This window comes from Caloenas nicobarica, chromosome 7 (genome assembly GCF_036013445.1).
Source record: "Caloenas nicobarica isolate bCalNic1 chromosome 7, bCalNic1.hap1, whole genome shotgun sequence".
Lineage (NCBI taxonomy): Eukaryota > Metazoa > Chordata > Aves > Columbiformes > Columbidae > Caloenas > Caloenas nicobarica.
Window position 1 is genome coordinate 19,702,135 of NC_088251.1, and position 12,907 is coordinate 19,715,041.

The 12,907-nt window shown below is 42.3% G+C and overlaps 1 protein-coding gene across 4 annotated transcripts; it reads left to right on the plus strand.

The window, feature by feature from the left end:
- The first annotated feature begins 709 nt into the window (after positions 1–709).
- On the plus strand, positions 710–11,715 carry LOC135990663 (lysosomal acid lipase/cholesteryl ester hydrolase-like). 4 transcript variants are annotated; one of them, XM_065638512.1, is made up of 11 exons: positions 729–783; positions 2,341–2,426; positions 2,561–2,699; positions 3,825–3,939; positions 4,184–4,382; positions 5,161–5,270; positions 6,138–6,274; positions 7,223–7,363; positions 8,261–8,332; positions 9,680–9,748; positions 11,628–11,715. In XM_065638512.1, the coding sequence occupies exons 3-11, from the start codon at positions 2,568–2,570 to the stop codon at positions 11,649–11,651; spliced, it is 999 nt and encodes a 332-aa protein (XP_065494584.1). In that variant the 5' UTR covers positions 729–783; positions 2,341–2,426; positions 2,561–2,567; the 3' UTR covers positions 11,652–11,715. The 4 variants fall into 4 exon arrangements, with proteins under 4 accessions (XP_065494582.1, XP_065494584.1, XP_065494581.1 ...); XM_065638509.1 differs by having other exon boundaries at positions 11,088–11,709; XM_065638510.1 differs by lacking the exon at positions 2,341–2,426 and having other exon boundaries at positions 710–783; positions 11,088–11,709.
- Positions 11,716–12,907: the final 1,192 nt, after the last annotated feature.

Sequence of the window (12,907 nt, forward strand, 5' to 3'; positions counted from 1 at the left end):
GAGGTCTCCAAACATACTGTGTTTTCACAAAATTCATCAAAATGGCTTGCAGGAAGCACATAATTGTGTTAGCATGCTCTCTGAGTCAGAATTTACATAATGTTCTCAAACTTAATTCAAGACCTGAGAATCCCTACAGAAGCATGCTCATTCAGGACAAACTGGTCTTTGCACTTTGTGCTCTTCTCTGAACAACAGATTAAGGAATATCTGCATGATGCTAAATACACACCTTTAAAATCACTTGTATTTTTTTCTGTGACGATCTAACAATGAAGAATTTCCCCCAAGCAACCTGCAAACAGTGGTTCAGAAAACAAGTGACAGGTGTAGAACCAGCGACCATACGAGCTTCTGTAAAAACCACAGCAGCAGAGAACGCAAAATAATGTGGTCACAGCACTCCTCAAGACGGGCAGCAATACAGACCAAGACCTGTCACAGCCTCAGGGGACAAGAATTCCCCAGGTTCCTGCTAAATATCCTAAACCATAAGATAGATGCCTCTTTACCTCTCCTGCTCCATGGCGCAATTTGGTCTTTCAGAATGTTATGTAACAATGCTGTTTATCAAAAATAACTCCACTCCTTAAATACTGACAAATCAGCACTTACTTATACATGCAATCCTATATATACAAACATCACACAGCACTCTGCTTTCACTTGTAAATGAATTTTTATTTCCTTTTATCGACAAGGGTTTCTGCCAGTGAATCAGTCTCCAGTGGAGACAGACTAGGAACTGCAGCAGAAGACACAAGCAAGGCAGTCAAAGCAGAGGTAAGTGGCATGTACATTTGTGTTCATGGTCTCTTTCTCTATTGCCTGTTTCCATAAAGATGAGCACTCTTGCTTTCGTGCAGTTGCTTGTAAGAGCAGACAGCCTGCATCCTTTCTGATCTGCACACCTGATGCTATGCATCAAAGTGCATATTTGCTAAAGTTGGGGTGAAAAAGAAGGCTCTGACCTGCGCAAATGGAAAAAGGAGTAACTGATAGTTTAATTTTGTTCTACTTGTTAGGGTTTTTCCTAAGAATATCACTGTGGATGTGCGAAAATCTCTGTATTCAAAGCATGTGCATAAATGGGACATTTTGCTTTCATAGTTCCAATGCATTTAAGCTTTGCTTGTAAGTTAGCCAGGAGATTCTGACATCTGCTCTGCCCTGGTGCCTTTCTGTCCCAATTACAGTGTACGTGGAAGAAAAATTATGACTCTCTCAAGAGTACACTGATGATTTTCTAGAACGTTTAAAGCTTATTTTCATTAAATATCAAAAGTCTCCAGAAATGGCATTTCCATGTATCTTTCAGGTCTCTTCTGCTACTTTTTTAAAAATTAAATATTTCAGTTAATTCCAGTTTGCCATGGTAAATGCCGCTCTTTGGCCTTGTTTCATTACATAAAAACACTAGATTGCTGTTCAAGGGTCCTACAGTCAAGACACTGAAATTGATGAGGCAGTGTGGGCCAAGCCTTGAAGTTACAAGTTCTGATTCAGAAACACTTTATCTGGCCGTGCCTTAAAACACGTCACCTTAACTAGCTAACAATCTAGTAAATATGAGTATACCCTGAAAAGGGCAACCATATAGCTATTCCATTGCCTCACCTTTAGTACAAAAACAAACTGTGACTTAAGCTGAACTTCTCAGTTTTGTTACCAAATGGTGTTTCACATGCAGAAATAGAGGAACATGTTTTACTTCTGTTTGAACTGAATAAAACAGCAGAAAGCAGTGGAGTATCTACTCTAAAATGGTGCTTCCAGAGCACACAAGTGGGTGGCTTTCTGTTCTATTGACAGAAGAATGGAAGTATTCTCCTTCGAAGTGGATGGACTACAGTGAGTTTGAATGCCAACACTGAAATTAAGGGTATATCACAGTTTTGGTTTAATTCAAATGTTCTAGTGACTCAATGTGCATGATAGATTTAACCAAAAATGAAAAGAATTGACTCCCTCCTTCATGAAGAAGTTCAGAGAAAACAAATCTTTTGGCCAGCCTTTCCAAGCTCTCCAAATCTTAAAAATCTTCCCCATGATATATCAGACAATACACTCTGGTTTTATGACCTGTTTGTCCTCTATGCTAATTACGATGGAAGCTACAACCATAAAGCAGGCCACTAACTAGAGAGAATACACTCTATGATTTCTATTCAGAAAATCTTCCCAGTAACCATCAGTCAAACCCTAAAAACCACGAATATACAATCTTTCCTCCAGGTGGCCAAAATACAGATTTACTATACAGAGGACTATAAATGGGAGAGAAAGGGAGGAACTCAAGGCAGAAACTAGCACTGGTATCATACAAGCATATTCCCCCAGGTTGGTTCCACATCCTCTTGGAGCCTTGGACTCGCTCCTGGCCTCTGTTAAATGGGGTGAGCTGCAGACAGCCCCTCCTCACTCAGGTACTTGTTCTGGCAGCCCCTTGGGGAACAGACCTTGGGCAACCTTCAGGAGACTCCCCACTTGGGTCTTCCTCTGGAATTCCACGCCATTCTCTTCCTAATGCAAACACCCCTGCATGTGCTCTTTCACACAGCCCCAAGATGCGGTGCCTCCTCCTGCTGCTCTGCTCCCAAGCAATTGCCTTTTCAGCAGGATTCACAACACCCTCCACTCTGAATTCAGACAAAAGCCAGTACAGGAAGACTCGCAACCCCGAATGCTTTATGAATGTTGTAAGTTGGCTCACTTTCTCTCCCATTCTTTCCAAATTCCCTCTCCAGGTACCACTATGACTACCCCATCACTAACAGTTCCTGTCAGAAGGCTAAAAGTAGGGCCCTTTCCAAGGTGTCACTCCAGCACCGTAATAGGGAGCACCCACCTAGAAGAAACCTTGGCGCTCCTATCCAGTCTGAGCTGCCAGAGAGAAAAAATCCTTTGCAGTGGAGGCAAAGCCTGGTTTCTAGTCTCAAGGGAAGCAAAATCTTCACTTTCTCTAACAACCTGTTTCCTCAGTACAGTGGCAAGGGAGGACGAATCCCTTCATCAAACAGCAGATTCTCACAACACAAAGGAATCCAAGACCCCTTGCTCTGAATCACCAATGATTTCCTCACGGGAGTGGCAAGAGCATAATAGGTGCTGCTGTGAGCAAGTTTGTAATGTGACATCCACACTGCCTGGCTTGCCTAACCACACTCTGGCAAGAAAGGATTCATTATCACCCAAAACCCACATCTTTGGGCATACTGCTGCATGTTTGCTCTCTAAAACGGCGTATCTGTATCAGCCTTGGAAAACTTGACCAACTATCTCCCAAAAGGAGAGTCACTCTGGACACTTCTGCTTTGTCCTATAATATGGGGTCAAATACCAGACAACTACCACCTAAGTAAGTCTGAAGAAGACTTGAATGTATCACTTTACACAACCTGCAATATTTATTCTCAGCCATGTTCCCTGTGGCCAGGAGCCTTGCATTGCAATCACAGAACAGCCCACTTCCACGCTGCTCAGCTTGGTTACTGTCCAAAGCAGGACAGCTTTATCCAAGCTGTTTAATAGCACCATTCCCAAAGTCTAAGAGAACAGACATGCACCCAGAAAAGTAGCATATACATCATCATTCCCAAAAGAGCAAGGCACGGATTGTACTGTCCTGCAGGAATCTCTTTTGGGTCCCTTCCTACCAGTACAGAGCAGAAATGAAGAAGCCAGTAATATGTTATCATATTCATCTTCCTGGTACGTTCTTGGCTAACTTTACGTTCCTAGACAGAAGCATCATCTAGACATCTTCTCCACCCATCTCTATGTTGCACGTGCATATTAACAAGCTCTCCTTTGACTTCCCACAGACTGAAATTATCAGATATCACGGATATCCCAGTGAGGAATATCAAGTTACCACAAAGGATGGATACATTCTTGCTGTCTACAGAATTCCTGCTGGGAGGAACAGCCAAAATACAGGTATGACACAGTTATGGGAAATAAGGAAAGTCGGAGAGCCAACTCTTACGTGGGTCCCCCATGTTTACCCTTTGTACATGCAATGGCATATTCCATATCTTTCCATCTCAGCAAGAGCACCTAGAGAGGAAGTGGCCTGAATTCTTATATAGGTTAAAAAATCCCACAGAACCAGAATCTGCACCCCAGTTTTAAATACATATTACTTACTACTACAGTATAAGAAAAACCTTTTCTTTTTCAGGAAAAAAGCCTGCCATCCTGCTACAGCATGGTGCTTTCGGAGATTGTATTCACTGGATTTCTAACCTGCCCAACAACAGCCTAGGCTTCATCCTTGCAGATGCTGGCTTCGACGTCTGGTTAGGAAACAGCCGAGGGAACACTTGGTCTTCAAAACACAAGACCCTTAAGCCCTGCCAGAAGGAGTTCTGGCAGTTCAGGTACTCTGTGGAGAAAGAATTACTAAAGAGAGCAACTTTCAGGGGACTAGCAAGATTGGGCAGTTAATATTGGAATGTAGCACCTTTCCCTTTCTGGTTATACAAAAAAATCCCCTTTTGGATTAGATAAAAACCCTGCTGGTTTTCACACAGTCTGACTTCCAGTGAGACATCCAACATGTAAGCAGACTTGACCAACTCTTTTCCCCAAATGAAGCCTCTTCTGGGTATGGTAGTGGGGGAGGGCAGGTCAGAAGAAGGGCTTGGCTACGTGATTAGGACAGGTCCTTCTGGAATCAGCACATACAAAAGCAAAGCTGGAAGTACACAGGTCACTTTTGTCCATACAAGCTGCTGGTTCCTTCAGGGAAAGGGAAAAGGAGGCATCTATAACCTTAAAGTCTCCCACCAGATACCATGTCTCAAGTGCAGACATGAGGGGAGACTTCTCAGCTCAGTTGAGAAATCTGATCTGTCACAACTGAGAGAGAATTTTTTTTCTTTTTTTTAACCCATGCTGATGAGAGCAAAGATTAAGCTAAGTTCTGCAAGAGCCTCAGCTAATGGGCAAAACCTCCTCTGCAGAGAGCCCAAGGTGTCAGGCAGCCTGGCAGTACAGCTGGGACCCTCTACCCCTTTCCCCAACTCAAGCAAGAATGCAGACAAAGTGTGCAGCTTCGTCTTTCTGTGGGTCCTGCTTGGTGCAATGAACAAAAGTGACATTCAGTAACTCACATTGTCACAGCTGAATTATTATTTTTCTGTTTCTCCCCTGCAGCTTCGATGAGATAGGTAAATATGATATTCCAGCAGAGCTGTACTTCATCATGAATAAAACTGGACAGAAGAACGTATATTATGCTGGTCACTCAGAGGCTTCAGCTGCAGGTAATGTTAGGCCTGTTTGGGTCCAAACCAGTTGCTATTAGCATTTATGATTTATATGTAAGATCCATTAATACGTACTGGGGTTTATGCCATGGTGTGCCATTGTCCTTTTACAAAAATACACTCAGAAACAGAGAAGAAAAAGAGGGGAAGCAGCATATGTCTGCATTCTCAGACAATTATTTTGCTTTCCTCTCATTTGTGCATTTAAAGGGTCTCTGTAGAACAAATCATTTAGGCCAAGGCATCACCTTCTTTGTCTTTAGATCCTTATGTTTTAGGCAACCAGTTAAAGTTCTGACCAAATTCATGTTTGGAGAAATTTAGACATGTTCAGAAAACAGGATGGATGCAGCCTTTTTGTCCTTCCTTCCTTCCTTATAGTCTTCCATTATGTGTTCGTGCACTCTCACTTGTTCGCACCTAGTTACAAGCAAAATTTCTGCTCTTAATCTTCAGATAATTATGGTATTACTGCCTGCCGGAATAAACATATACAGCCTTTTAGAGTTTGCAAGATGAAAAACTCACTATCTTTTTAGAGTTTGGGGAACTTTAGAGGGAATTTGAATTAAGAAAATCTGATTCATACATCTTCTTCCCAAAACTGGCCTTAACACAAAATAATCAGTGCTGAGAAAATCAATATCTGGACGTGCTCTGATGAACCTGTATCCTTAAAATGAACCCCATCTCCCAAATAAAAGTTTCAAGAATCAAACTCTTCCCTTAGGTCTGCAGCACAGAAATGGACAACAGCCCATGGGCTGCTAATCTAGTCTCACTTCTTTGCTGCCCACTTCTTTTTTATTTATTTGATCTGTGGAGATCTCTTCACTAATTGACTTGTGTCTTCTCTGCTTACAGGCTTCATAGCATTTTCTACTTTTCCTGAGTTGGCTCAAAGAGTGAAAGTGTTCTTTGCTTTGGCACCAGTAACTACAGTCACACATGCTACCAGTCCTCTGGTAACGCTTGCACGTCTTCCCCCACCACTGATCAGGGTATGTCATTCTTCTTTCTAAAAGACAATTCTCTGCTTTGTTTCTACCGGACTCACTTGACCTACACTGATTTAAAGGGGATGGTGAGTGAAGAATTAATTCAGTGTCTCAGACTTCTGACAGCGCTGTTAGACTTCAGGCTTCCAAAGAGCTAGGCTGCAAGGCTTTACGTGGTAGCTCTTCTGCAACTTCTTTAAAATAGAAGGCATACTTCTACCATTATTCATTCAAACATTTTTAAAGGAAGCTCATAAATACCAAAGTAAAAGAAGTCTAACGTAGTCTACTAAATGTAGCCTTAAGCACTACTAGGAAACTGCAAATAAGATATTTCACATCTTAATTTTATTAGACATGCAGTTCAGTTTTGCTCATGAAATATTTACTTGTAAAATGATAAATGAAACTTAAAGGGAAATACCTATTTCACACCAGAATTTGTCAATTTAATAGAATTTGCTGGGAATGGTGGAAATTTTGGGTGCTGTATGTTATGGCAAACTGCAGGAGCAGATCCTCTTTCTATCCAAGCTGTACCTATTAAGTGACTATAGAGAATCCAGACCTACACCATTTTCATTTTTCTGCTCCCTCTTAGTAGCAATACTCATGGTACAGTTTGTGCACCTGCTTGGAATAAATATTAGGCCAAAAAGCGACTTCCTTTACTCTACAGTCGTGACTGCAGCCAGCTGCCCTTTCTCGCTGAGGTCAGTGCACTAAAGCCAGAGGGATAGTGACCTCAAGGACTCATGCCTAATAAGAAGAAGCAGGAAGAACATGTGGTGTGCACTCGGAAAAAAACACACTTTAAAGGACACTGGGATGGGAAGCAGTTTCAGCCACCTTAGTTAAGAGTCAAGGCTATTAGAGAAGAGAGAGGGAGAGTTGTCTGCACAAAATAATCCTGCAACAAGAAAAAAAAATTTGCACTTTTCCTCCCCTTAGTTACTACTTGGCTGCAAAGGTGCTCTTCACCAGAATGAACTGCTGAAAGGGCCTCTAACACTGTTCTGCAAATCTCTGGGAAAAGTTTGTGGCTGTGTGCTCTGCTACCTAGGTGGAGGCAGCATAAAAAATCTGAACACGGTAAGCATGTCCAAGAAACCCTAAATACAACAAAAGCTAAAGTAATTTTGAAGGCAAACAATTTTTCTGCCTTATGTCTATATACTCTTGCAGGGACATAGAGAAATGTATGGGGGTTTTCAAGTAATGCCCACTAGGACCTCAGCTAATGATGAGATGTGCCACCTGACACATCCATATCACACAAGGAAGAAAGGCAGAATTCAGAACGGTCCCATCTTGCAATGATGTCCCTCAGTGTCCTCTCTTCTGGGGATAAGCCCAAGAAAAGTTGGACAGATACCAAACCTTTTACAATGGAGAAATGAATGGAGAATGATCTTTTTTGTTTTGTACAATTTTCCTTCCTAAATAGGAAGACACGCAGATCATCTGAATGTAAGAGATTGTTTCTTTTTGGTTGCTACACATCAAAACATTTCCAGCCAAAATTCAAAGCTGTTTCTTCGCACTTCTCTCAACAGCAAGATCTCATTTCTGTACTCTGGATGCTACTTTTTTTTTTCTTGTAGCCCTTCCATGTCTCTGTTCTCCAGTGGCCTTTGGTCTTTCAGACTATTTAACAAGTGTTCCCATAAAAAGCTCCCATATACGTTGCCTCATTATGCTTGAGCAGACACTCTATAAATAATCCTCCTCTAATGAATAAGCATAGAAGTATTTAAAAGCATCATACAAATCACAGAAACTGAGAAAAACAAAGGTCATCCACACCTCCCAAATGATGTTTTCCATATAATTAAGGACTAACATGGGAAACATTCTCCCAAAAAGATAAAAATGAACATACTCATTCCTACTGTAATATCCCATATTTCTGAGTCTCATGTCCCTCACAGCATTATTCTGTCACAACACCACATCACTACCTTTCTAACACTTCTATTTTCTCTCCAGAGTCGAATGGATGTATACATAGCACATCATCCTGCTGGAACATCAGTACAAAACTTTCTTCATTGGCATCAGGTATAACTGTGCACTGATGTATAAACAGACTCTTACTACTGCTTTTGTATGCAGCCAACAGCCCCCAGGAAAGTCCACAGGCAACAGATCTGGGAAACTGCCCATCACATCTTCTCACATGCTGCCCTGAACACCTGCCACAGAGGGAGCACTGCTTCCCATGACTCACCAGACTTTGCCTGAATTGCCCCTTTGGCATCAGGCACTGAGATTTCCCCTGGGCGCATCAGGCTGCTCTGCATGCTGGGCTCCAATGGCTTCCAGGCGTCAGCTTTAGTTATGTACATCTTTGCCTTGAGAGCTGCGGAAGGGAACGTGAGCATGGTCCAGGCACTTGGCAGGCAGTAGGAGGATAGTGGAAACTTGAGCGGGCAGGGATGAGCCAGACAAAGAAATAATGCAGGTTAAAGCTTTTCTCCCAGAGGGCTAATTGCAGCCTGGATCACCTCCCAAAGCCAGTTAACCACACAAGCGCTTCTGCTGGCACAACAGCAGTGTGGGGAACTGCCTCTTCTTCTGGCATCTTACGCCACTCTCAGACTTAAGCTTGTTCTGCCTATGCTCCAAATCAAACCCGGGCAAGAAAGCATCAGCTCAGAAACACACAGCTGTTTGTGCACAGAATTGTGGCCACATCTGCCAACACTTAAATTTATGCATGCTCCTGCACACACCCCTGACTAAAATTCCCAGGATCCAGACCACTGGAACCCAGAGCCAGAAAACAAACTAGCAGATTTCTATCATATCCTCAGTTACTTCAAGGTCTGGAAAAAAAAAACCAAACATACATGTTTTCAGTAAGACAGATTTGTCTTTTATTATTATGTTGTTGTTGTTGTTGTTTGGTTTCATTTGTTTGTTTTTCCTTTTAGACAAGGCACATTCAAGAAGACAACAGTTTAGTCTTAAGCTAAGCACATCCTGCTCCCAGTAGTCAAACACTTGCAAGCAGCACAGAGCCTCTGGAAATTTTGCTGCTACTGTGAGCAGACCAGACAAAAATGACACGCAAAAGACAAGACGTGTGAGGAGGTATCATATAGACTAGACTAGTAATAGCCCTGACATACCTCTGTATCACAAACAGGGACCCCAACTTTAGCTAACTACAACAGTCAAGTGAAATTTTAATAGCAGAACATACCAAGGATGATGGCTGAGGATCAGGAGGGAATGTTAGCAATGGGAAAGGTGATGAACCTGCTCACCCTGTGATCCATCCTCAGTGTCTCTGGAAGTCTGTGCACTGCCTGAGCCTTGGTTTCAATCACAGGCAAGAAAACACCTCCTGCACACTGTCTCTTAACACTTTCATTTTATCTGTCCTTGTTACAATATCAACAGATGGCATGTGCAGACCAGTTTCAAGCTTATGACTATGGCCCTAAGGAAAACATGAAGAAATACAACCAGGTAAGGCAACACAGTTTTCCTGAAAACTCACCCTCGGGTTCTGGCAAAACTAAGAAGAGAAAAGTTCACATTTTAGCACCTATGAGCGCTAACGAGGGAGAGAGTGGTCTGCGCAACACTCAAGTCCTAGGACTGGATCATTATGGAGCTCTTCACTTCCCCAATAATTCTCAAGGTCTGCCCTTTGGCTAAATACTGAAATGGGAACAAATCAGACAAACAAACAAACAAAGTGCAAATGCATACTTTGGTTTTGGGAAGCTACTTACCACAAAAATAAACCAGACATGATGATTCGGTATAGCACAGTGGAGACTTCTGCTGCTGTGGTTAACTAACGTATCCTGTATGGAAAAAAGGAGACAGACACGACTTGTTCAGTATGAGCTTTGGTTACTGACTCCTCAGTACTCCAAAGTGCTGCACTCCTCCTGCAACACCAATAATGTACCTGACAAGTTTTTGAGTTTTGATCAGATCAGTTGACTCATAGGGTGTTTTCTGAGTCAGGGCAGGTTATTTTATAAGTGACACATCATTTTACAGGTGGAGAAAGACTCTCAAAATTTCTCAGACACCTTCCGTCCACACATACAGCCTTTAAATACTGAAGTTTAAATTTTGGAATGGGCAAATCTATTCCCAATACTTGGGGTGGTTAGGAAACTGCCCAAAAATGAGAAGAGAACAGTACCACACGTAAATAATGGGTTAATTTAAAAGCATCTTGTGCGTGGTCCCTTACCACCCCATAGACAACTGACAATCCTGTATTAAGTCATTTGGCTCAGGTCTGAGAAGATCCCCACTCTACTCTTCTGTGTTTCCTTGATTTCCTCTGCGATGACAGGCAAGGCAAGTACGCTCATGCGCTGTCACTCCATCGGTAGCAACACTTGTGACCTAGAGAGAGTGTCAAGTGAAGTCTGGAACAATTCAGTTAAAAGTCTTTCACTCCACACCCCTTAAAGGCATGAAGAGGACCCTACATAAGCCAAAAATGGGACACATATAAACAACAACATTGCAGTCCTTGCCTGATAAACACAGACACTGCTTTTTCCATATCCCCACCACTGAAGGGCACAAGCAGATGTCAAACTGCAGGACAACTCAGAGCCATTTATTACAGAAAGACACAGGAATAGGATAGGTTGTTTTCTTTCATGGTCAACAGGGAATGGGGTTCGGGAAATGGACACTATGTTGGTGGCCTTCATCATTACTGTTTTTTTTGTAGTGAGTGCAGAAGGGAAAGATTCTGCTTGCACAGAATCCTTTCTCTGAACACAACTTCTGACACAGCAGCATTCACTCAGGTCTCCTCCCTTTCTTACAGTCTACTCCTCCTGCATACAAAATAGAGAAGACAAGCACACCAGTTGCTCTTTGGAGTGGTGGACAAGACAAACTTGCAGATACAAAAGATATGGCAAAACTGCTTCCTCGGATAACTAATCTCATTTACCATGAGCATTTTCCTGCTTGGGGACATCTTGATTTCGTCTGGGGCCTTGATGCAACTGAGAAAATGTATCGTAAAATCGTTGAACTAATAAGAAAACACCCTTAAGGATTCACACTGGGAACTAATTCATCTCATAAAAATCCGAAAGATTTCTATTTAGCAGTAGAATATGGGTGTAGGGATTGGTATAGGGGCTTGCAATCTACTGTCAATTTCTTTGCAATTTTTTTATGTTGTTTTCCATGATGCTACATTATTTTGGTGACTGCAGTCCCTCTGAGGAGGGTGAGGTACATGGAGGTGACTGCTGATAATAGAAAGAACACTTCAGGGATCACTTATTTTGGAATATTTTACTTCTATAAGACTGATTTAGATAGAGCTAATATTTCATTTTCTCTTCCCTTGTAGATCAATACCACATATTGCAACTGACACAGAGGGGTTATCCCATGAAAACCCCAAAATGGGAGATGCTAGTTTCTCTGTTGAAGTATTACTGATCTTTGTTTAAATTAAAGCATCTGTCCTCTTGATACAGTGTTCCTCCTGTTTTGTTTTCCTCTCCTCACATTACCAACAGTAGCAAGCCAGACCCAAAAGGCCTTCATTTGTAAGACTATCCTGGCATCTAAGCAGACAGTAGTTGGTTTTAGTGTCCCAACTGCCAAGGAATCTAACATTAGAAAACCCGAGTCAGAGAGAATTCACTCAGTTGTTGGACAGATGCAGATACTTGCTTGTCCTTACACTAACTAATGGGTTTTTTAACTTCTTACTACAAAGGGCACAACTGTCTTCATGCTCATAACCTGGCAACTGAGGATTGAGGAGATGCAGACATAGTAGCAGCCTGCACACAAAGGACAACAGCATCCATCTTAAGAAATATTCCTGGCACTGTCAGTAAATAATTTCTTTTCAAATTCTTCTAGCTTGTCAGTTCACTGTGTTAGTGTGTTCCACTTGCTCACCTACAATATTATTCCAGGAGGTGAAGATCACATCAAAGGTATTATCATTGCAGGCCAAGACAGGGTAGCTCAGACACTGGGTGTTTCTGGGTGGGGGCTTAAGCCCAGATTTCTCAATCAAGACTTGTGGCAAATGAAACCGGTTTGATGATAACCTGGGAGATAGACATCAACATAGAAGCAAAACATGTTTGTCTCATGCAGAAACACATGCTAAGGAGATGACACACCTGTATCAGCCTGTGGTATCATTGGGAACTGAGCTCACAGATTCTGGAGAGATTCGCGGTCCAAGACCCAGAGATTGTTAAGCAGCTACTCTCACATCACATTATTTATAAACCCCAGTGTCCTGACCACCCCAGAGAACTCAGAACAGACCTAACCCACCTCCACAACATAGCAGGACAGACCTGGCACAAGCACATCGAGCATTACACGAAATACAAACACAAGCTCTAAGTCTGAAGGGAAGGGAAGCAGCACCAAGAACTCCAGCTTAGGTAAAGGGGAAGCGAGCGCCTCTTTGACCTGTCTGGCAGCAAAGCCCTTTACTTCTGCTCTCACTCACACTTCTGCAGCACCACCTAACATTCAGACAAGATGCACTCTATGAATCAGACAATGCTGCACAAAACATACAATGGAAGCGAGGGAAAACAAAGAATCACAACACTGAACTCCTTCTACGCTCACCAGTGGTGCCTTTTCCCTGCA

Excerpts from the sequence above, each read along its gene's own strand:
- LOC135990663 (XM_065638510.1), top strand. The coding sequence starts at position 2,568 with ATGCGGTGCCTCCTCCTGCTGCTCTGCTCCCAAGCAATTGCCTTTTCA. Across the intron at positions 4,383-5,160 it reads AAGGAGTTCTGGCAGTTCAG|CTTCGATGAGATAGGTAAAT; the intron begins GTACTCTGTGGA and ends TCTCCCCTGCAG. Across the intron at positions 7,364-8,260 it reads GCATAAAAAATCTGAACACG|AGTCGAATGGATGTATACAT; the intron begins GTAAGCATGTCC and ends TTTTCTCTCCAG.